General features: G+C 44.5%; 1 protein-coding gene across 1 annotated transcript in view; it reads right to left on the reverse strand.

Annotated features, from left to right (window-relative positions):
* Positions 1 to 15041, reverse strand: part of LOC116335467 (membrane-associated guanylate kinase, WW and PDZ domain-containing protein 3) — a 38430-nt gene extending 23389 nt beyond the window's left edge. Inside the window, exons 1-16 of the mRNA XM_039604533.1 lie at positions 14964 to 15041; positions 11563 to 11614; positions 11235 to 11481; positions 9774 to 9890; positions 8441 to 8560; positions 6776 to 6949; positions 6518 to 6695; positions 5995 to 6065; positions 5340 to 5507; positions 4303 to 4472; positions 3638 to 3731; positions 2919 to 3090; positions 2113 to 2749; positions 1669 to 1732; positions 1036 to 1254; positions 253 to 537 (exon numbers count right to left, since the gene is read on the reverse strand). Coding sequence (XP_039460467.1) covers positions 253 to 537; positions 1036 to 1254; positions 1669 to 1732; positions 2113 to 2749; positions 2919 to 3090; positions 3638 to 3731; positions 4303 to 4472; positions 5340 to 5507; positions 5995 to 6065; positions 6518 to 6695; positions 6776 to 6949; positions 8441 to 8560; positions 9774 to 9890; positions 11235 to 11481; positions 11563 to 11604 — 2758 coding nt within the window. The 5' untranslated portion in view covers positions 11605 to 11614; positions 14964 to 15041. The remainder of the gene's footprint in view (positions 1 to 252; positions 538 to 1035; positions 1255 to 1668; positions 1733 to 2112; positions 2750 to 2918; positions 3091 to 3637; positions 3732 to 4302; positions 4473 to 5339; positions 5508 to 5994; positions 6066 to 6517; positions 6696 to 6775; positions 6950 to 8440; positions 8561 to 9773; positions 9891 to 11234; positions 11482 to 11562; positions 11615 to 14963) is intronic.
* Between the last annotated feature and the right edge of the window lie 10044 nt (positions 15042 to 25085).

A 25085-nucleotide genomic window follows, 5' to 3' on the forward strand; every position in this document is an offset into this window, starting at 1 on the left:
GTTGGACTTCTACAACAACAACCTGTTCAGTGTCAGCAGTCAGAGATAAAATACCAGGCGTCAGCTGGATCTTTGCTTTTTATACATTTAGACCTCTTTGTGTCTAAATATATGTATTTTGTTGTGGTCACTGCACTTTTACCTTGAACATGTCTGCAGATGAAGAATTGGTTCATCTCAGGAAAACTCAATCATATAACATGCGGTGACACCGACAGAAGCTGGACATATGGAGGATTCTTTGCCACTCACCTCCACTCACTTCCTGAGAGGCGATAACAAATCCAAAGCCTTCTCCTTGTCGCCTCCTCAGCTCCACATCCACTGACTTTACTCCTCCTCCGCCTCCTCTTCCATCCTTAGGAACGGCTCCTAGTCCACCCTCTCTGAGTGCAGGAGGGCCGCCGGCGCTCTCCTCCACGCCCAACAAGTCACGTGGCTCTAAGGTCAGCGTCACAGGAACTGAGTCCAGGAAGCTAGTGCTCTGGATGAGGGCTGAGGCTGGAGGTCCGTTAGGCGTCTGGGCAGGAGGGGCACCTGAGGATTCAGTTCAGCTTTATTTGTATTCACATATCACAACATCTGTCATCTCAAGATGCTTACAGCCAAGAATTAGGCGACATTGTGGGTGCAACGGGACCCACATCATCTAAAAATCATTATTCTAAAGAAACCTGGCATTTTGGATTTGCTTGGAGAGCACAAGATTTGTTAAATGATTCCCTTAATAAATGATTTTCCTTTGCCTCTTTCTGGCTTTCTCGTTTTACAACAAAAAGTCTTTTACTCAAATATTTACACAGCCCATCATAGTTAAGTAGAAATATGTAGAAGTGCAGAAAAGTGCAGAAATATCTGCCTTTTGTTTTCCAATTTTTTGTTAAATAATAAATACATTTATTATATTCCTCTGCATGAGCTGTTTCTGAGGCAGAACTGGGAAATCATGTCACTTATACACCAACAAAAACAGCTACTGGCACAGTCGCCACTCACTTAGCAGCACTCGTCACTACTACTCTGGGGTGCTTCTACCTTGGTGGTTCCCTGCTGCTGGTAGTTGCCCCTCCTGGGGACTCTCAAGGGCCAAGCCAGCCTGGCTGAGTGGGGGAATACCCCCCACCAAGGCACCCGTGGACGGGGAAGGCATGTCGGCTGAAGTGTTGGGGTGGGAGGAGGAAGGGACGGTCATTCCGTGTGGGATGGTGAGGGGCTTGTAGATGTTGGGGGTGACGACTGGAGAGGATACGGGAGCTGATGGAGGAAAGAGTAAGCCATTAAGTTCTCATTATGTTATATAGATATGTTCTAAAGTCAAGCAGTTAATCAAACCAGTTAACCAGTTAAAGTTAACCAAACAGTGAGTGACAATAGAAATTAAGTCTAAGCCTCCCGATGTGAACGCATTCAAAATGAAAATGCATAATTGGCCATTTCTGCATGCTTATTTCCATTCTAGGAATTGCTGGATAACCTATGCTGTTCAATAACATTGAGTAGTTTGCACCAAATAGAACCGGTGTGGATCAGTGGGTAATCTGTCAGTGTCAAAACATTTATGACACAATAATTGGCTGATGAGACGGAGACATCCTGCAGCCTGAGCCCGACATACTTATTATTTGCATTGGTGTTTTTGGGTTGGGGTATCGGCTGTCAGATATATACCTCCTCTGTAGACCAGAAGTACAACCTCTCCCTGTTTGGTGTGTTCCTGCAGCACTCTCTGCACCTGAGGAAGATAAAGCACTCGTGTTTATTACTTCTGATGGAACTTCTTTAGTGTCAGATCTGTTCCTCACTCATCACTTCACATTAGACATCGGTTAGTTTTCATTAACCAATGGCGATGTCTGTCAGTAGTAACAAGGAGGGCTGAGGCAGGTAAACTACTGTGATGAGGATTTGTTTTTTAGGTTAAACAGGACCATCTCTCTTTCCTCGACACACAGAAACAAAACACCTCTAGGATATACGGGGAAATATCCACAAAACTCCCATGAGCACCCATGAGAGCTTCCCTCTTCCCAAAGACCAACTGTTCACTGCTGAGCTAACGTCAGTCGGAATATCAAGGTCGAGCGAGGTGATAAAGCCATAAAAATCTTTTACCTGGGAGAAGCTGAAGCTTTGGACGTCTGCTCCATTGATCTTCACTATAATGTCTCCTGACTGCAGCGACAGGCACTGCCTCCGATCCCAAACCCGCCTGACTACTGCCTGTTGACCCCCATGTCCTCCTGCTGTCACACTGAACCCCAGTCCCCCACTCTCACTGCGGCCGAGAGCCACCGGCACGAGCTCCCCGCCGTGGGCTGTCCCCGGGGACCCGGCTCCAAGGGGGAGCACCAATCCCGGGTTTCCTCTGGATGCTGTGGTGGGTGCTTGGTGATTGGCCGGGCACCCGTTAAAGCCACAGGGTGGGATGTCTCTGGGTGGGGTCAGAGCGAGGGAGGTCTGAGGCATCAGTGGGCGATGCACAGGCGGACCAGGAGGTGTAGAAGAGGAGGGGGTGTTGTTTGTGGTGCTGGAGCTGGTGGAGTTTTGGAGGAGGCCCGTCTCGGGCTGAGAGAGCTGAAGTTTGGTAAGAATGTGTGAGGATGACGAAGTGATGGGGAGCGTGGAGGAGGATATGGGAAGCGTGGACGTGGACAGGTCACTCTCTGAGGACTTGGAGCTCTGATGTTGGAGAAGGGAAGTGGAAGAGAGGGCGGGGAGAGTGTTGCTGTTGTAGCGAATCAGAGAAGACCTGTGAGGAGGAGCAGAGTGGAACAGGGTGAGCACCATTACATCTGAGATCACTGCTAAAGCTGCGCAGGACTTTTCCCAAAGGACAGAAGAACCTTTGAGGTTCCTTTTCACCAAAGGAATCAGGGAACCACCATGATGCGTGAGGTACTGCTAATGCCCTCACTGACCTTCGAGTTCCTGCATTGGATAGGCCGCCATCAGAGTCACTGTGATTGGTAAGCGTCCTCTCCGCTGGGTGTGGTGGACCCAGTGGGGCATCAGAAGACGTGGGGGTGGGGGGGCCCGTGAGTCCATTTGTCATTGGCTGAGTGGCATAAGAGGGCGGGGTTTGTGCCAAGCCTGGATTATAGAGAGAAGAAGATGAATCTGTTAATTTGTTTTTTAAAACAAAGTTCTTAGGTTCAACTCTGATGTGATGTGTTCTTTTACATGAGCTATAAATAAGTTCAGAGAGCGAGACAATGGGACCCTCCACGCAGACACGCCAACGGGTCCCACAGCAGGATAAGCCATTGTGTTTTGTTTATCTTATTTTGATAACTTTCTCACTTTGTAGAGACTTTTCATTGTAAACTCTCGCGCTTTTGTTCTGCCTTTGAAGGCCTTTGATTGGCTTTCCAACAAGAAATGTTAAATACCCCCGCTGGGACCCCTGAGCCTGCAGCTCATTACATCATCCTCCCTGGCTACAAATAGCAGAAATTAGTAAAATTACAAAATAATCGTTGTGTTTTTACAATGCTTTATTATTTGTTAATGTGCCACATTATTATGCAGTGAACTAAATTAAATTATTAATGTTTCTAAATTAAATTTGTATCACACAGCTGTGATGAGAGTAGAGGACTGCAAACGTAAACCGTGTGGTTTCCATGGTTGCTCTGACCTGGCGTGCTGCCGTTGGAGTCCAGAGTGCGGCTGTAGGTGAGGTGCGTCAGGCCTCGGTTCAGGTTGCTGGACTCACTGGGGGTCTGCGGCTGCTGAAAGGTCGGATATGAGGTTAGACACTTTTCCCCTGGTTGTGTACGTCCCACGAGTGGAGCCCACCTCACAGATTAACCACTGATTTAAGGGTCTAATTATTTGAATGGCTCACTTTTTACAACTTTTGTTGTTAATTTTAAGCTGCAAGGTCTTTAAATGAGCGAGCCAGACAGAGTCAATGTGCAATTCTTCTCATCCCCAATTATTAAAGATTGGCTGTCTGCATTTGGAAAACAAGAAGAAGACACGATAACTCATTGTTTTTATCTTGGCTCTGCTTAATTTTGTCTCTGGCTGTTTGCATGAAGACGGAATTTCAGTGTGTGCTAAAAGGCAGCTATTACTTGTATTTTATGCCTGTTTTTACTGGCTGTGAAGCCACTGATCTCTTACACAGGTCTTAAAGTTTCCCACAGCAGGCAGAAGAGGAGCCATGGGGAATCTTTTAACTTGAAAGGACTAAAAGGTTTCATCCTCTATGGGAAAAAAAGTAGAAATCATACTAAAATAACTGATATTTAAACAGTTTTATATCTTAAAGTAATTAAAGGAGAAATAGGGCTGTACCGTCTCCAGGCTCAGTTTGGGACAGCCGTCGGGGTTATAAAGCATCGGGTATCCTCTCCTCAGCACCACATCCACGCTTTGACCCATCGGTACCGACTTCAGCATCTCCACCACTTCTTTGTGAGAGCGACCCAGCACACAGGTGTCGTTGATGTAGACCAGGATGTCCGCTTCGGGGAAGCAAAGTCTACAGGTTAGAGTCTTAATGTCTAACAGGACATGCAGGAGTGCATATGTGCAGCTGCTGCAGCTGCTGCAGCTGAAATCTGTGATTACCAAAGAAATTAGTTTACAGTTAGAATCCAAAGACATGAAGAACACATGTTTACACTCAGTTTGACTTCCTGAAGCATCTCTGTCTGTCCACAATAAGCATAATTCATCATTTGTGTGAGAATATTGATGTTTTACGTTCTCTTGCCATGCAGTGAGTAGCACGTCGAACAGGGACGGGTTAAAAATCCAGGTGTGAACAGTGTGTGCAGACGTCACCGAGAGGACTACAAGTGTAAATGAGATTTAATGTTTTGTATCTTCTCATTCTGGGTGACAAAGTTTCATCCATTTAAAATGAAAACCACAACACGTGAACAGGTCTTAAGCTTGTTTTTTTGTAGCTCTGTTTCATTCCTGATTCCACGCTGATCTCAGAGCATGTGAACCACCTCACAGGGAGGAGGCGTGGGTACGTGGGTCAGATTAAACTGTGTGTGAGAGCGCGCGTGTGTGGATTAGTTGTAGATCATGAGATTAGTACTCAGCTCTTTATTTTTCTAAATAAACAGCACCGTAATCCTCCACAGAGAGAGAATCTAAATCTCTCTCCCGTGACCACCTGACCCACGACAACAACTCCCACTTTATGACAGTTTTTCTGTGATTATGAGAGTCCAGATTGTGGTTTGGGTTTTGAAACGTCCTGCTTTTACATTTGTGTACATTTTACCTGGATTTCAGAAACCTGGTTCCAAAACCATGGAAAAAAACAGATCCAGGTTTGTGACATAACTGAAGGTAAACTGTACTGTGATCAGTACCTGTGTTGAGAGCAGGCGGTCCTCCAGGTGTGACGCTGTACACCTGCAGAAACTCTCGGGGTCGACTTCCTCCAACTATGTTGAAGCCGAAACCTCGAGGACCTTTAGAGAGCCGAGTGTGGATGGAGTAGCCCTTCAGCTGACTGGGCTGGTCGGTGAACTCTGGGACTGAGAAGCGAGAGGAGACATGAAGGACAAAGAAAGGAGGCAGGCAAAAGAGGAAAAACGATGAAGAGAAGGGAGAGAGGAAAAGTTAGTCCTATCCTCGAAGGATCCTTGTATAACTCCAGAGGTTCATGTGCAGGAAGGGAGGAAGTGGACTCTTTCTTTCAGTGTAAAACTCACAGAGGACAGACATGCATCTATATTGTCCTTTTTGTCTTTCTGATTGGTGTGACAATAAAAACAAAAAAAGTGGAGTTTGTGGGTCAGTGCTGCCCTCTGCTGGCTGCTGCTGCCAGAATTAAAGCATCCAAGGCAGTTTGTGTAGAAATGGGAAGTTTCAACACAAATACCAGCTCAAATAAAGAGCATTTAACTAGAATTTAAAAATAACATATAACCATTTGAGGATATTATGACAGTAATATTTTTTAAATGTCCTTCAGAGAAGCAATTATGTGACATAATCATGAACAAAACAAGAGGAATTTACGTTCTGTAGAAGACGTCGTCTCTTTGTTCTGAGTTCGAGGATCCAGCCAGCTGGTTGTCTTTGAATTATGGCTGATGGACAGAGAAACACACACATCCTAATCACCACCATCACCATCATCATCATCATCATCAACACACTGGACCATTTAATCTGCCATATTGAGGATAGGTTAAAATGTAGTGCTTTTTCTGCCTGCTATTTGAAATTATTATTTTTGCAAATACAGGAAACACTCAGCAAAGATGCCTCAGTTTCCTGTTTGTGGGTTTCATGTCTCAGTTTGCAAGAAAATAAAAAAAACTGACTCACACAACAAAAACAAGCAGGACTGGTTCACATAATAAGAAATTTAAAGGATCAAATATTTTGTATTTGCCAGACTTCATTGGAAAAAATGCAAATTTAAAGTTTAAACAGCATTACAGTGTCCATGGCTTTCTTAAATATATTTTTCTGATGGCTATAATCAAACTGATTAAATCAGCTGAGCCCAGAAGAAGAACTGATAAGTATTTCTCACTCGATGTAGTACGGCTCCCCTGAATCACTGTATGCCAGCTCCCAGTTTTCCGGCAGCGGACCTCCCACTCCTGCTCTTCCCCTCCCTACTCCTCTTCCCCCTCCTCCATTCTCCATTCCTATTGTGGACTCCCATGACTGGCTAAGAGGCAGGGTTGTGGGAGGGGCTCCAGCTGATCCTGCTGGTAGAGAATCTCGTCAGCGTGCAAACACACCTGTGCAGGTAAGACCGGGATGTGTTACATGTGAGTTTCTCTACCCGTCAGGCCGCTGTCCTCCTCACTGTTGTCTCCTTCCTCCACAGCTTTCTCCAGGTTACTCAGAGACTTGCTCCTTGTCCTGAAGTTCCTCAGCAGGTTTCGATGTTCCTGGTATGTGATTGGTGGACTCTCTGGGCCAATGTGGACGGGCCGGGGCGTCCCATAATAATTCCCTGTGATTGGATGAAACAGAACAAACTGCTGTTTGAAACAGAGCTCGGGTTCTATGAACTTTTATAGTCAGTTAGAGATTTACACATTTCATATCTTCCTGCAGTTCTCAGTCAGATTTTGTTAGGAAGTTTCCCAAATGAGTGAAGTGACCTGAAAGTAATTATGTGGTAAGAGTGCTGGTCACCAAATATATGCCCCCCACCCACCCCACCACTAACTGCCAAGGCGGTCATGCTAAATGATGTTTAGAACGCAAAATGTTCACCACAGCGTTCTCTTTCATTAAGGCGAGTGCTAATCGAGCTGCGTGCTGCTGAGCGGTGAGCACAGCTCCCACTGAAGGATGTTAGGGCCGCGTGGAGTCTGGAGACAGTTTGGTCAGAAACAAGCACATGAGCAGCTTGCTGGAGATCTTGTTGTAGGGACCTGGCAGTGCTCCTAACTATCCTGGTGTCTCTTCCACACTCTTTGGTCTGTGTTTCCTTGTGGCGGCACATATCGATGTCTCATCCTAGATGAGGTGGAATACCTGTGTAACCATGATTGGTCTGCAGGTATTGTCTCGTGACACCGACAGTGACGAGGACACAAACAGAAAGCAAATTTTGAGAAAAATCAGCCCGGAGGGACGAGGAGAGATCAATGACCTGCGAAACCGTTTCCTCTTTGAACGTCGTCGTGTTGTTGCTCTCCAGAGCGCCTCTTCTCACTTTGATTCGCACCAAAGCAGCTGAAAAGCATTCAGAGTGGTTTGTGCTTCCTGCTGATGTCCCTGAGAGTTACCTGACTTTGTGCTGGACTGTGATGATCTAGTGATCCCTTAATTTCTTTGAGCTGTCTTTGTCAGATCACCTGCTTGCCTTCCTGTGTTCCCAATTTGTGTTTAATTTAGATTTTATACCTATTGTTGTATCAGCTTTTTAAAATTCAGCTTTACACCAACCGGCACAATTTCAGTTTCTTATACGAGGATTAAACAAAACAATTAATCAAACTGTATGAATACTGAATCATCTAATATTGTGAAGGCACAGCAGTCTTTGTTTTGAAAGGTTTTCAACAGGAACTGAAAATAGATAAACTGTCAAATTAAAATGTTCGGGAGCATTAGTGAGAGACACAGAGATGCATCGTTCAGTGTGAAACAGACTCTATGTGTGAATTCTGTTTCTATTTTAGTTTCATTAATCCCATCAGATTAATACGGTGGAGTGGTGTGTGGGGGGAGAACAGCGGGGGAGGCAGGTTTCATTTCTGAGGTTTGGAGGATTAGAGACACAAAATCCTCTTTTCCTCGCGCCTCCTCCAAAAAACAAAAAAAAAAAAAACCCAAACCCAAACACAGTCCAAATTAGTCATTCCACACTGTAAAAAACATCACACTGTGATGAATAAATCACACTTTTCAGATCATTCACTGGAGTTTCATATTACCTGAGTATATTTTCATTACACTGCAGTATTCCTGAGGGTGTGTTTGTTTTCCTTACCTTTGAATTTGCCGCTCTCCAGCAGAGCTCCGGACTCCTCCAGAGAGAAAAACTCCTCGATGGAGACAAAGTTGTAGTCCACGCCTGAAATCTCTCCATCTCGAGGCTGCCTGGTCGTACCTTCAGGGAGGACAGAGTCATGTGATCACTGGGTGTCAGTACGCTGGACAAGTGTTGTGTTGTTGGAGAAAGTGAATCAGAAGATGAGGGTAAAAACGAGGGTATGTTCTTCCTATCTTGGTGGGGACCAAAATCTGAAGTTTTACTGTGGGGACCAAAGTCCCAGTGCCCGTGGGGTTGAAGGCATTTTCCCCCCTAGGGGGGATGCAGAGCCATTGCAGGGGGGGCGTGGTATGAAAATAAAAAAATAAAAAATAATAATGCTTGGACACTGCTAGCATAATGGACAGATTTTTGACGGGGCTCCCACACAAAGCAGGAGATGAAGCATCGCCAAATATGTTTCCAAACCAACTTCCTTCCAAGGCAAAGACTAGAAAATATGGTGAAGCATATCTTCCCTTTGGCTTCACCTGCACAACCCATTTTGCACAGAGAGACATTTTAAAAAAATATATATTGATAGCAATGTTGAATATTATTACACAGGAAAAAAAACAACTACACATAAAATAATTACACCGTGACGCCTCTGCCTTTTTAAATGGAGGGACAATAACTGCGTGTGTATATGTAAGCGTGTAAAACCTGATGATAGTCAGATTAACAGTAACAGTGTTTTGTCTCTATCTGCCATTCTGCAATTCATCTCATGTAAACAATAACGTGGCGCACAGCGTGACGTGAAAAGAGGCACATACCTTGGACGTTGCGTGACAAACTCTGTATTCCTCGTCCACACGTAAACGCAAAAAAGGAGTTTTAAAAAATCTCCGTTTTCAGTGATTCTTTACGCCGTTTACATGTTGACGAAAGGCCCAAACGCATAGAAACAGCTGCGTTTTCAAAAATACCGGTGTAGGTGTGGACGTAGCGTAAAAGAGTTAGTAGTATATTTTATTACTACCTGTAATTTATTGCAGTTTACTTGTATTTGCTTAATTGTTTACTAAATGTTTGAGGTGTGAAATAAACCGCAATGGAGTTTGAAAACAAAATATCGGCGTGTGTGTTTGGAGGATGTGTTTGTGCGGGGGGGGGAACAGTGGTTTGGGAACCACTGGGTAGCAGCTAGGGAAAGCATTATGTCAATGACATGTCCCCACGAGGATAGCAACACCAGACTGTGTGTGTGTGTGTGTGTGTGTGTGTGTGTGTGTGTGTGTGTGTGTGTGTGTGTGTGTGTGTGTGTGTGTGTGTGTGTGTGTCTTACAGGGCACGGCGCGCAGGTACAGGTTCTCCCTGATGAGCTGCTGCAGCTGACTGTCCATGGAGCCCGGCGTGAAACACTTACTGAGGTACAACCTGAGGTCTTTACACAGAGATGAGCCTGGGACACACACACACACACACACACACACAGAAATACAGGATATGATGTCACAGTTATGTCATACAGCACATGTGCCATAATGCTGTACTTGAGAACAGTTTTGAATTACCTCTATTTCGCTCTGTTGCTTATATCTTAAACTGCTGCATACTCCTTCTCTACTACACTGATCTGACAACTGCAGGAAGTGGTTTCTTTTCAGAATAAAATGTTACATAAAAAGTACAGTTAGCTTATTATAACCGAAAAGAACTGTCTCTTTGGCCGTGTCTCCTCGACTGAAGCTGACTAAATCATTATTGATAATCACAGTTTGTTTGGGGTTTTTTTGTTGCTCATTATAATGACAAAAATACTGGCGTTCGCCAGTGATACCTGTCAGCCTCCCAGTAGATACATCTGGTATCAATTTCAAAATCCTGCATTGCCTTGTTCTCAAGTTATAACATTCAAAAGAATTTAAGAAAGCTTGACCTCTAACCTTGAGGTCACCTTTTACAGCTGAGGGCTGAAAAATGATGTCAGCTAAAACCAAATCATGAGATCAAGATTCAGAAAATGAATGAAAGAATAAAAGTAACAATAAAGTAAGTTGTTGGTTTGACTACACAAAACTCATCTTTATTCTATTTTTCTTTTTATTTGAGGAAAAACCTTCCTTGTATTTTATTCAAGAAGCATTTCAAAGGTAGACAGACCACAACAAACGTACATAACGCAGAACTGTTAAGTTCTGTTTACTGTTTCATACGGCAACAAAATGTTGCATTAAAAATGACTGAAAGAGTTATTAAGCAGTGCAAATTACTCTTCTTTCAGTCAGCCAGTAATTAATTTATATTATTATATATATTTGTTTTAGCTTCATAAAAATCCCTTTGAGCATCTTAATGTGAAAATTACACGTGTCAAGTTAATGAGACATTTTATGGAGCCCATTTCAGCCAATAAAGACAAAAAAATAAAAAGTGAAATAAGTGACCAATTTTCCTTCTTTTATGTTTTCCAACTGAACAAACTAAACATCAAACATCACCATCATGTAAAATGGTAAATGACCTGTATTTGTATAGCGCTTTTACTTTACACACACTGGTGATGGCAGCTACATTGTAGCCACAGCCACCCTGGGGCGCACTGACAGAGGCGAGGCTGCCGGACACTGGCGCCACTGGGCCCTCTGACCACCACCAGTAGGCAACGGGTGAAGTGTCATGCCCAAGGACACAACGACCGAGACTGTCGGAGCTGGGGCTCGAACCAGCAACCTTCCAATTACAAGACGAACTGCCAACTCTTGCGCCACGATCGCCCAATGTCATTAACAAACTTTTCTCTCACCTGGTGAGACAGTCTTGATTCTGATTGGATGAGGACAGGAGTTCAGGACTCCTCTGACATCACCGAGGGTCATTCCCAACACAGGTGTCCCGCCGATCTCCAGGATGATGTCACCCACCGTGGGCCCGCCCCCAGGGGCGGCCGTGACGAACGGGAACTCGCCATAGTCAGCCCCGCCTCCGATGGCCAGCCCCAGCTCCCCCGAGCCGCCGGTGCCGCCGCCCAGCGGGACGAAGCTCTCCTGCACCTGCAGACGACACAGAGGATGAAGTTCTCACAGGAAATGGTTCACCTCCATTTTCACTGCAGACGTTGCACGTTTCAGTACCTTGGAGCGCCAGTGCAGCTTCTTCACCGTCGCTTTAGACATGGCGGCTGAGCTGCAGACACAAGAACACAAGAAGTCACTGAGCGAGCCCAGCAGCAGACTTCATCGGCTCATGCTGACAGGTCATCTGAACTAAACGCTGGCAGAATGACTATTCTGTGAGCGGTTCAGCTGTAGCTGCTCCGTGAAGCAGAAGCAGATCTCCACACGTCAAGAAAAACTGATAATTTAACTTCAGCCCTGACAGCAACTCAGATTTACATTCTTGGATTAAAATTCAGATTCGGTTATTCAGTTTTCCAATTAACTGATCAATCACCGTGTCACTGTTTTCTGCCAGAGAGGACTCGGAAAGATTGAAGAGGACGACAGTAATTTGGAAAAATAGCTTTCGAATCTTACTTGGACGATGATGCGGTCTTTTTCCAATTCTTCTTGTTATTAATTTTAAGCTACAAATGTGCTGCAGCTGACATCTCGTGACATCCAGCCACTACAGAGCCTCGGGATTTTAAGGACCAGACCAGAAGCTGATTCTGGAAAACTCAAGTTTGCGTTTTCCTTCCAGCAGAAAAATCAGAAGTGTTGTTTCCTCATATTGGAAGCTTCCTTACCCCCTAACAAGCGTCCTACTTTGATTCTTTAACTTCTTGCTATCTAACTAGGATGCATCCGAAATCTTTAATAGGAAAGGAACCTTCTTTCCCCCCCTTCTATTCACGACTTACCTTCTTATTTCCTTACTACAGGAAGCTTATTTTCTTCTATTTATTTGACTAGGAAACTTCTTTACCCTTACTTTCCTAGCCTCCTCACTTAAAAGGCCAAACAAGGTGTCTAAGAAACTTCTTTCCTTCTCTGTTTTCTTTAGAAGAAGAAGATGCTGCGTCCTCATACCCTTACTAGAAGGAAAGACCTTGTGTTTTTTGCATCCTTGCTCAGTAAAACTTCTAAACTGCCGACCGCGAGACATTTTTGTTCTGCCGCATTTTAATTTTGACCCCGAGCAGCAGAAAAACATGTCATCGGTAGAGTTCAGCTTCCTGTTTGAGACCAGCTCCTCCACAGACTCATCAACTCGCTGCTCCAGTCTGAGGGAACAGCAGATGGTGGCAGACAGCAGGGAGCCACACACACACACACACACACACACACACACACACACACACACACACACACACACACAGTCACAGGGTTAAACACAATCATATACACACTCACGTATGCACAAACACAGACTCGTCACTGCCACCGTTGCATTTATACACAGTTATACCCACAGGGAAACACACACACACACACACACACACACACACACACACACACACACACACACACACACACACACACACACACACACACGCGCGCAGTCACATACACAGGCTACCAGACGTAGTACATTAAATATGGATGAGCATATGTGAATGTGGGAGTCAGTGAAGAAACAAACAACGTCGTCCCTGAGCAGCAATTCACAATCTGAGCCTCAAAATTTATCTGACTGACAAAAACACAAGCAAGGAAGATTTCCTGGAAGCGAGGACATGAGGCGGCTTATTTTAGGGATTAAAGAGAGAAGGAGACGAGGAGCCAGCGAGGCTTCCTGGCTTGGAAGCATGGAAGGAGGTTTGAATGTAGGCAGCTCCACAAACCTACTCTAATGAGGTTATTACAGACAGACCTTCAGCTAAATGTTTATATGAAACGACCCATGCAATTCAATTTTTTTTACAAGGTGCGATTAAAAAGTTCCAGGGATAGCTGCATAAAATTCAAAAAGCCATGGCTGATTTAAATTTAGTCACTCACAATTCAAGGTCATCTTCAGTCCAGAGCCGACGTCCTGTCCTGACGCTCAGTTCAACAATTCACCACAGACCTCACACTGAAATGGACCTGAGCTGGGTGTCGTGTGGCTCATCAATGCTGATGAGAGCTGTGTCTGCAGCTACAACCGAGAAGTTTTCAGATCCACAGTTTTTCTACACCCAAAGGTGAGGAGTCAAGCATCTGTTATTTTGAAATTCGCGCTCTCGTGCACCATCAGTGATGAGACTGGCGACTTTACATTAAGTACAAACGAGCACTGAGATGCTATCTCGACGCCTGCACCTCTCAGTTGCTGTGACTTCAGCCACCTCTGGACGAGTGGTGAAGATCCATCAAGGACCAAAAAAAGTGATGTTTTAAGCTCAATCATATAACTTTTTTGATTACAGCTCGTTCATTAGTAGAGATCAGTAGAGAAGGTGTCTGTCTCACGAATCCTTACAGAATGGGAGCCGGTTCCACAGAAGAGGGGCGTGAAAGCTGAAGGCTCTGCCTCCCATTCTACTTTTAAATATCCTACAAACCTGCAGTCTGACAGCGAAGTGTATATAACATATTGTCTGCAATAGACTGCGACCAGTCCGAGGTGCACCCCACCTTTAGCCCTATGACAGCTGGGATATACTCCAGCGCCCCCTTAACTGGATAAGCAGAACACAATAGATGGCCACAGTCGTCTCAATAAACCTTCATCACGTAAGGTAAGGACCCTAAAACATTAGAGAGAGAAGCCCAGTGAGCAGCATGTGGTGAGCGTAGGGGAGAAAACCTCCAGCATAACCAGGCTCATGAAGCGGCAGCCATCTGCTGCGACTGACTGGAGGGAGGGAAAAGAGGATCACAGAGAAACAACAACTCACAAACTACCTGAACTAACTCACAACCTCTTTGGATGTGGTACTGGAGCCGGAGAAGTTAATGAAGTAAGGAAGGTAATGGGAATGTAAAGAAGGAGTTAAGGAAGGAAATGAGGATGTGAATAAAGTAGCAAGGAGGTAAAAAAAAAGGCAGTGAGGAATTGAAGAAGGCAACGATGAGGTAAAGAAGGTTGTGAGGAGACATATTAGGCAGCACAGAGTTAGAGATGTAATAAAGAGGTAAGAAATGTACCGAGGATGTAAAGAAGGCAGTGAGAAGGTAAATAGGCTAGTGAGGTGATAAATAAGACCGTAAGGAATTAAAGAATAGAGTAAGGATGTAAATAAAGTGACAAGAAAGTAAACAAGGTAGCGAGGAGAGAAGGCAAGGATGAGATAGAGAAGGCAGCAAGGTGCTAGAGAAGGTGGTAAGAAGGTAAATAAGGCAGGAGAGAATTAAAGAAGAGGATGCACAGAGCTGAGGTGAATGGATCCGGAGGCTGAGCCGTGTTTGTCAGGATGTGCGGTGACACTCGTCGCAGCGTGAGCTCGACATGTGCCGCTATTAACACATCATTAACACATGCTCGCTCCCCCCTACTCCATTCCCCTCTCTCTCTTTCACTTCCTGGCTGTCACCTCTTTCGCTTTAGTCGTACAAAATAAAAGCCTTTTCCAACACTCCATGGTTTGACTCGAGCGTGTGTGGCGTACCTTTACAAATCAACACCGTGAGCTGCTGCGTGTTCAGCTGCCATCTCTGACTATCTCAGCAACTGTGTTGGTGTCTCTTTCTCCTCTTAGCTCCTTGGTTTTCCTCTTTAATCCTCTTCTACTTTGTGTCCCTCGCTCGTTTTCACTTCCGTGCCCTCTTTCGCTGATAAGCCTGGTCAGGGTTCACAGCGTGATGTAAGTCAGAGTGTGTTTAGGGAGTGGACTCATTGCTCGCTTTATGTACATGTGTTTACAGGAATGTGTGTGTGTATGTCTGTCCTTCTAAAGAAAGCGTCGGTGAGGCAAGCAAACAGTTTTGTGACCTTCAACGAGGGGTAATAAACACTTGAGATAACCCTCACTGATCGTTTATTCACGCTAAAGCCTCAGAGAAGCTCAAATTTTCCACAGCTCACTATAACAGGTTTACACACACATCAGTCAAAACACACCTCCATATAAAGCAGTCATAATGCAGCTGGATATTTACTGTACTTTTATTACAGATTTATTGTAGGACACTTGGGATGTATGCAAGCGAGCATTTGGTATCAGTTTACTCACAGTCAGAGTTTTGTCAGGTAGTTATTTTAGTCACAAAAACAAAATGTTTTGTTTCAGTTTTTCAGAGAATAATTCATAATTAGGAGATTGTTCCTGGGTTGGAACGCTCAACTGTTTTCTAAGAAGGTAAATCAGGGTAAGACACACCCTTAGTTACAAATCCCACATACATGTAATATTTTTTCTTACATCTGTATGCTGATTTCCTGTAACAGCACCTTTCTGTTGTCAGTAGTTAAAATATTTATGACCCTGTTTCTAACGTCTCTTACAGAATCTCTTCTCTCTGTCCTTGACCCAAGCATTGGAAATTATTCTGCCATGAGCTAAATAATTGTCTTGTTTGTCTATTGTAAAATTTATGCAGCAGTTAAAGAAGCGATTATTTAAATGTATTTAAACTTCTTCTATCCATCCATCATCTTCTGTTTATCCTTATCAGAGTCACAGGTGGGCTGGAGCCTGTCCCAGCAGTCACAGGGCGAGAGGCGGGGTACACCCCAGACAGACCACCAGTGTGTTGCAGGGCCAACACATATTAGATTTGTTTTTCTTTTTTTTAAAGAAAAGAATATGAACAAGTTTTTTCCTTTTTATCTACTTTTTGGCTCTGTGAGCTCCCTCATCAGGCCAGGACTCTGCAGTCTATTTACACCTACAGGCCAGTGGACACTCTTTCAATGATGAGGATGTACACATCCTGGACAGGGAGGAACGCTGGTTTGAGCGCGGAGTCAAGGAGGCCATCTACATGAAAAGGGAAAGACCATCTCTGAATCGAGGAGGGGGCCTAAGGGTACATCTGTCACCATCTTACAATGCTGTGATTGCAGCCATTCCCCAACTCTCTGTGAATGGTACTCATGACCATTGATCAGTGGTTGTTGATCAATGGCCATGACAATTTGCATATTAGTGATCAAGATGCAAATGTACTGTTTATAAGACTGAGGAAACCTGCAGTCAGCTGAGACTGAAGAAGTCACTTGGACGAGTGACGAAACGTTTCTCCCACTGAAAACGCTACATCCAGATGAACAGAATCAACTTTGGGGATTTGATTGTAATTATTTATTTAATACAAAACAATATCAATGAATTAACAAAGAGAAGAAAGAAAAGAGCGCATTCTGTCACGTCCCTTGGTTTCAGAGGCAGGGTTTTGAGTTTCGGGGCTCTAGGGTTGCTTTAGTTTGGGATTTTTGATTTTCTTTGGATTAGGGTTATGTGTCTGCTGTGTTGGAATTTAGCGTTGTGTTATTTCTTAGTGTTTGCGTGTCATGTTTATTGCCAGATACCTTGTATAAGTGCTGTATGCTATAATTTCATGCCTTCTGTTCTGGAGATCCTTGTGTTTATTTATTAAATTCCCCTTTGTCTTCCTCTATTCTTGACTTTTGTCTTTGTATTTTTGTCTCCCTTGTGTCCTTGGTTCAGTCTTGCTTTATTTTGGTAATTGTTGTCATCTGTGTCTTCTGTTCTGATTACTTCCCCCTGCCTCATTATATTTATAGTTTTCAGCTCTGCATCCCACCTGTAAGCTTACTCTTCATTATCTGCTGTGTTCAGTGTTGTATCAGTTCAATGCAATTGTATCTATATAGCACCAAATCATATCAACAGTTACCTCATGGTGCTTTATATTGTAAGGGTGAAGACCCTAAAATAAAAATACAGGGAAAAGAAAATCGTCTGCATTAGCCAAGAGTTCCCACCTCAGTATTCCCAGTGTCCAAGCCTATATATCTGGTTGTGTGTTCCCTGGTTCGCTCTTTGGTTTTGGGCTCTGTATATTTTCATATTCATATTTATAAATATAAAGGATATTTGAAATATTTTAATAAAATATAAGATCTTTTTCAGCTTGATCCCTGCCTCCAGTGTGCTGCATGACTCTAAATGTGGAAAAGCCATCACCAGTATTCTGGTTGGACAACTGGACAAACTCTGTATGTCTGCTATCTGTTGCTGGTTATCTTTACCAAGGTAATTTCTGTCATCTGAGAGAAAATTACTCTACATTTGATTTATGACCTCACTAAACATTTGTCTGATGCCTGCAATCTGCATGGAAACGTCCGTCTACAGTTCAGTTTTTGGTGTCGGACTGCAGTTTTGACCACAGAGAGAATGCCGGGGTTTCCACCATGTGTGCTGGTTCCTGTTACAGTTAACAGAGCAGAAACCTTCTTCTATAACTGTCATGTACTGTGTGCGGCAGGCGGGAATGGTGGACCCAAAGTGCAGACTCACAGAGGCAGAAAAAAAACTCAAACTCAGATTTACTGCTACACGGTACACAAACAGAAGGCGAACTTAAAAACCAGGATTGGCACTGGATTCGCCACTGACATCAGGTGAACTCCAGGAAGCCCTGATAAGTATGCCCAATAATAAGGCTCCAGGTCCAGACGGCTTTCCTGCAGAATTCTACAAAGAATTCTGGACGATTCTAGCACCAGTTTTTTACAGAACGTTGTTGGAAATCAAAGAAAATGGCAGACTTCCATCAAATACGAATAAACATTAATCTCCTGCTAAAACCAGACAAAGACCCTGTATATCCCTCAAGCTATCGTCCAATATCCCTTATAAATGTAGACCTTAAAATAATCTGCAAAGCTCTCTCGAAGAGACTAGAGGAAATAACCCCCCTCTTAATTCATCCTGACCAAACTGGTTTCATAAAAGGTAGGCACTCATCAACAAATACACGTAGATTACTTAATTTGATAGACTACTCATACAGTAAAAACCTTGAAACTACTATATTTTCTTTAGATGCAGAAAAAGCATTTGACAGAGTTAACTGGAAATTTCTATTTGCAACTTTACACAAATTTGGTTTTGGATCTTCTTTCATCAACTGGTTAAAAATATTATATAATTCCCCAACAGCTTGTGTCAGAACAAATGACCAGACATCCTCCAGCTTCTGTCTCCTGAGGGGCACCAGGCAGGGATGCCCACTCTCCCCTTCACTGTTTGCAATTTTTATCAAACCACTAGCAGCAGCAATTAGACAGAATTCAGTAATTAAGGGCATAAAATGCAAGAACGTGGAACATAAAATCAGCCTTTATGCGGATGATGTGTTACTCTTTCTCCAAAATTCACAAACCAATATCTCTGGGGTGATTGAACTGATAAACTCTTTTGCAAGAATATCAGATTACTCAGTTAACTGGTCAAAATCTACAGTCCTTCCGATTAATTGCTCCTTCCATAATTCCTCTTCTACTCCACTGCAATCGGGAAATATAAAATATTTAGGTATTAATGTTTCTCCCAAGCTTGCAGATCTAACTAAATTAAACCATATCCCACTTTTAAAGAAAGTAGAAGGCGATCTGGCTAGGTGGAAATGTCTACCCATATCACTCATGGGAAGGGTTGCCGCTATAAAAATGATGGTATTACCAAAAATAAATTATTTATTCTCAATGATCCCAACTAAACCGCCGCAAGATTGGTTCAGATCTCTAGATTCATATATGTCCAAATTCCTTTGGAAAAATAAACCCCCACGTATAAGCTTAAAAACATTACAAAAGACCAAGGATAAAGGAGGATTAGAACTACCTAACTTTCAGCACTACTTCTTAGCCAACAGGCTTCAGTTTATCTCAGGATGGCAAAACATACCCTCTTAGATGAACCTTGGCTAGATGTAGAACAAGCACTTTGCAATAATCTAGAGATTTCAGATCTACCATTTATCAGCTCAAACATCCAACGACATGAATGCTTCAAAAGCGTCAACATCAGCTCCTCTCTGACAGCGTGGTGGGAGTTTCTGAAGTTGACAGAGTCTTCATTAATCCCATGCAAACGTACACCTATCTGGAACAACCCTGACATATTACAAAACAATAATATGATAAACTTTTCAAATTGGAGTAGTAAAGGAATCAAATATTTAGAACATATACTAGAAGGAACAGAATTTATTTCATTTGACAGACTAGTTACACAATATGGGATCAACAAGAAAAGATTTTTAGAGTATCAACAAATTAAAGCCATAATAAAAAAGAGATTTAAACCAGGTCAAGTTGAACTACAAACACCACCAAGTGTGGTTCAATTTCTTACTCTTAAAACCCCCAAATTACTGTCCAAAATATACAGAATGCTTTCTAAAACAGATGAATCAATATCACTTCCTATTGCAAAATGGGAAGCGGATTTATCAGTTAACTTAGACCAAAACTTCTGGTCTCAGATTTGCTTAAAAACCTTTCATCTAATTAGAAACCCCAGTCTTCAATTAATTCAATACAAAATACTACATAGAGTACACTATACAGGTCATCGGATGTTCAAGATGGGCTTTACGTCTACCAACAACTGCTCACACTGCCAAACCAATTCACGGACAATTATATCCACGCTCTTTGGTTCTGTCCACCAGTTCAGAAGTTTTGGCGCGAGATATGTGAAGACTTGTCAAAGTGTCTGAAATGTAACATTCCAACTTCCCCTTTAGTATGTTTGTTGGGCAGCTTAGATAATGTCACTACGGAAAAGAATATAGCCCATATGGTTTTCACTGCACTATGCATAGCCAAGAAAACAGTCCTCATGAACTGGAAAAATAAAAATAATCTTAATTCTAACCAATATAGAAATTATCTATTAGATTACATTAGTCTTGATACAGCCTCTGCCACCACATCAGATCAATTTCTCTGGGCTCCTTTGATCAGCTCCATCACCTAGTGGGGGTGGGGGGGTCATAGTTTGGTGATGGGTGTGGGGGCAGGGACGGGCTTAGGGCATCGGGGGGTTCCCCAGGAGCATCTTCCGTGGGGGGCTCAACCCGGGGTAGCGGTCATGGCCAATTAAGGGCTCTGTTGGCTCTTGGGTGACGGTTTCCTCGTGGCTGTGTGCAGCAGGGCTAGGGGAGGGTCTGTGCTGACGGACGTGGGTTACTGACCTGGTAGCCTGGCTGCCCCTGGGTGGGTCCGGGACGGGCGTGAGGTTCTGGGGCGCTCCGTCTCTGGGCCGGGCCCTGGCCGGGCCTCAGGGGCTGGGTCCTGGTTGGTGTGTTGCCGGGGTTGTGGGCGGGTGGGTGTATGGGGGCCCGGCCCTGGCGCAGGGTGCCGCCGGTGCATCGAGCCACCTGGGGGGCTCTTCAACTGGTGGGGGAGGTTGTCACATCTTGCAGGAGCTTTCCTCTCTTCAGGAACTCTCTCTGCAGGAGGGGGAGATACAGGAGAGGTGGAGGAAGATCTCAGCCTGGGCGTCTATTGTCTAGTGTAGTCTGGAAGATGAGTGGATGATGGGATGGGTGCAGTTTTCTGTGGTGGGGTCGGGTGGACTGTCCCGGGCTCTGTGGGGCGGGCAGCGCTGCCGCGCTGGGCCCCGGTCCGGATGGGCCTGGGCCCCCCTTTCCCTGGCGGGTTGCAGAGTATGGGGGTGCCTACTGGGGTCAGCGGGGGAGCTGGCCCCAGGGACGGGTTACTTGCCCCTCCCTTCCTTTCCTCCCCATCTCCAGCTGCCTCCCTCTTCCCGCTCCACCACAATCACCCACACATGCAGGGCCTTGGGGTAGGGGTGTGTCACTAGGGTGCAGGGAGGCATCCCCCTCTGTCCCCTTCTGGCTGCCTCTGCCTCAATTTTATCCCACACCTTAGACATTCACATTACTCACACTCTCATTACACATACATATAGGATCTTGGGGGTGGGCACGCCACACAGAATCCAAATCACCATCAGGGTGTACACCTCACCCCTGGCGTCGTTGCCCACCTCTCAATTTTAAATACATGTAGACATTGAGGGCTAGCAGGAGGGGCTATGCGCTTACCTGCTGCTCTGGCAGGTAGCTCCATGCCCTCCTGGGTTTTAAATGCACCTTAGAACACACATGCATCAACACTACATATGAGCGGGTGGAGGGAGGTTTGGAGTCTTCACACACCCCCGTTCTCTGCGGCCTGCTGGAGCGGGGGGCTGGGAGGAGGAGTAGGCCGTCCGACTGGGGTCTGGAATGTGGGGCCTCCTGCTGCTACTGGAGTCGGGGCGTTCTGCTTCTCCCCCCCCGCAGGGAAAAGGGTAACACCACCTGGGTCTGGGTGCAGTTTCCCCTCCAGGGCAAGGGTACCCAGACCCGGTTCTTAGAATACGCTTGGGGAGAGTGATTGTGTGTACAGCGTCTCTTTATGTCTGTCTCCGCGTTGGTTGAGTGTGGAATAATTGCTTATGAGAGCATGAGGGTGGGAATGGATGTTTGTATCTGTGTGTGCCTGTATGTCTGTGTCTATATGTCAGGTTGGGTATCAGACGCCACCTCTCTGGGGACATCTCAGGCCCTCCAAGGTTTGGAGGCCCATCTCCCCCACCACTTCCCTGCCGGTGGCAGACGCCCTCAGACATCGGTGCGTTGGTGGTTCTGTGTGTCCGGGGGTGGGCGCCCAGGTACACACCGGCTCACTCCTTGGCGGCTGCTTATCGGGGCCTGGAGCCTGGGGCTCGCTCGGGCCACTTCGGAGGCGGGGTGCCCTCGGCCTCTCGGCCCGGAGCTCGGTCACTCAGGCACAGCTGGCTGCCGGCGGAGCTCACGGGCACGTCACTGCAACCCCCCCTGGCTTCTGCTCCGCGGCTGCTGAGTGACCCCTCATCTGGGACTCTCCTCAGCTCTTTCTGGGATAGTGACGCCAGCTGCCCTCTGTTGGTCTTCCTTGGTCTCTTGTGTTCTGGGGGCCTCTGGATGTCTAGAGTTTTGATCTCCTCCATACCTGCGTCATGCCCTGGAGGACGGGGCAGTGGCCCCCCCACACCCTCTGGCCGATCATTACATGAAGGAACCTTTAAAAAAAAAAAAAACAAGCGCGCTCATGCTCACAGGTGTACACACAGGTGATCACACACACAAACGACACCCTTTTTGGCTCCTACCTCAAAGCACACTGTGCGCTGTCGATCTTACGTGCTGCACAATAATGTTTAATATTTAGTATTTACTGTCATATTCCCATAGATCATTGTGATGATGTTTATTACTCTCGTTTTCTTCTGCTTGCTTTCTTCTTTCTTTCTCAACAGGTGATCCAGGTGATCGATATATGTATTTTTTGTCTGCTTATTCTGTTGGTTTTTGGTTTTTTGCCCTTTTTCCCCGTCCCTCTTCTCAGCTGTTTTTCTTTCCCTCTTTCTTTCTCCCCTTTCCTTCCCCCAGTCAAGTCTGTCCCGTATTCAGCAAGTGAAAATAAAATAATAAAATAAACAATAAAAGGTGAATCAAATGGACCATTACGGCAAGGCTGGGATGGTCCTTTTGGTAAAGTAAATCCGTTGGGCATCTTTCTTTGCCTTTAGACAATAATTCTGATGGCAAAAGAACCAAACGGGACAGGTTAAAAAAAAAAAAAAAAGAACTTAAAAACCAGACACACTGCACACAGGACAGGGACTATCAAAATAAGACAGGAAACACATAGACTGAACTCAAGACACGCAAGCTTAACACTAGAGACTGGAGGAATGAAACCGAGACGAGATTCACAAAACACAAGACACGGCTAGACTCTGAGGGAGGTAAACTTAATTACTAACAGCAAGAAATAAACAACCTAACATAAACCACTCAGAGAACCTAAACTTAGAATATACCTTTAACCCTTTAGACAAAGAAAATTAGAACATAATGAAATAAACAAAATCAAAGAACCAAAAACACAAAACACTGGGTCGACGACCCAGGCACCCTAACAATAGTTCTATTACAAGTCAGCAAAAAAATGATAATCAACACAAAGCACCATCCTACAAACATGAAATGAAAGCATCGGATGTGTGTACTCTTTCTGTGTCATGCTGGCTAAAGGAGAAGAAACTGGAAGTTTTATCCACTTTATAGCAAAAAATCACAGATATTTGATTTTGTCTTCTTTTTCTCAACGGTCAAGTGTAGGTGTTGTGGGAAGGAGAGTGGGTGGCATTGGAATTGGCAATCAGCAATGAAACTAACTAATAAGCAGTCATGAATTATTAATCAGTTTGATTATTAATTTTATTGCATTTCTTCCTTCAAGTCAGTTTAATATCATGTTGATAACTGAAGCACGGTCAGAGTCATGTGCTTCAGATATATCCTTAAAGCAGCTCGTGTGTCGAAAAGCCCGCTGTCTCCGTGCGAGCTGAACGAGGATGTGTGGAGGCTGGTGGTGAAGGAACTCATTTGAGAGAACAAATTACTAATTTGATCCTTAATTCCTTCTGCTGTCCTCTGCCTGCAGTTTCGGAGTGTGATGTTCTGTGTGAGTGGATTAATATTCAGCAGGTCATATGTAGGTCAGTCACTCACTGAGATCCTTGAAGTGCAGGGATGTGAGGATGCTCGCTTCACTGTGGCCTCGTTTCCTTTTCTTTGTGTCTAACTGTATGTAACCCATTTTCATCCTGTCTGTCTGTGTGTGTGTGTGTGTGTGTGTGTGTGTGTGTGTGTGTGTGTGTGTGTGTGTGTGTAGATGCTGACTGACATTTCAGTGTCTCTAATGAGGCTGGAGATCTTCTGGCTCTGCACTTTAAAACTAGCCATGACAGTGAAAAACAGTCCTAATATTCAAACAGGAGAAGAAATGGCTCAATTTTCATTCTCAGAAAAAAAAAATCACATCCAGTTAAAAATGTGCCAGCTCAAAGATCCACAGCATTTGTGCAAAAGGGGAAATATCTGCACACTCTTTGGCTCCAAAAATAATTGAATTCATTAAATACTGTTCTTACAAAGCCATGTTTGAATTCAGCAGGACCTTCTTCAGAGAAAAGAAAGACTCTTTTGCAGGAGCAGTCATCAGCTCAACTCTCTATCACCTGTCACCAACAGGTGGAAGGAGAAAGAGACAACACTGTTTTTCATTATCAAACTCTGAAAGTGCTTCTTTAGTTACAAACAATAGCAAAGAGTTTTTTTTAAAAAGCCTCCTCTATTGGTTGAAGGCCCCAAAATTGGAACATCCCTGTGAATTTATGCATAATTACACTTTAACTACAAACGAGGGCTGAATGGGGACGTGCACTGCATCAACAAAAATGCACGATAGCCTGCAGATCTCACAGATTCCCGGCAGTAAGAAGCTGTTTGCAGGCTGTGAAATCTAAATTTTCCTGTGCCGGAAACAAAAAAAACCTTTAGTGACACTGAAGCTGTTCTAGAAAGCTTTACAAACCTTAATTAAAGTGACCTCAGGCTCCAAGATCTCCTGAACCCAGATATGGCCATACAGGTAATTTAGCCATTTAAATCAGCTGTGTTGGATCAGGACACATCTAAAACCTGCAGGACACCAGAACTTCAGGCCTGGAGTTCCCCACCCCTACTCTAAGGCCCAGGGGCTGGATGCTGAACTCCCAGGGTTTACCAGAAATTCCACTTTTATGCCCATCATGTCCTGAAAAACTAGCAGTAACACCTACGAACAGCCATTAACCTGAAAATTAAGGAAAAAGAGCAGAAGTTTCTGGTGCAACCTCATCCACCTCCAAGGGGCATGGAGAACAATGTTAGTGTTTCACTATTGTATTTGTGGCCCTCATTAGAGACACCAA

This window comes from Oreochromis aureus, linkage group 20, assembly GCF_013358895.1.
Source record: "Oreochromis aureus strain Israel breed Guangdong linkage group 20, ZZ_aureus, whole genome shotgun sequence".
Taxonomy (NCBI): Eukaryota; Metazoa; Chordata; class Actinopteri; order Cichliformes; family Cichlidae; genus Oreochromis; species Oreochromis aureus.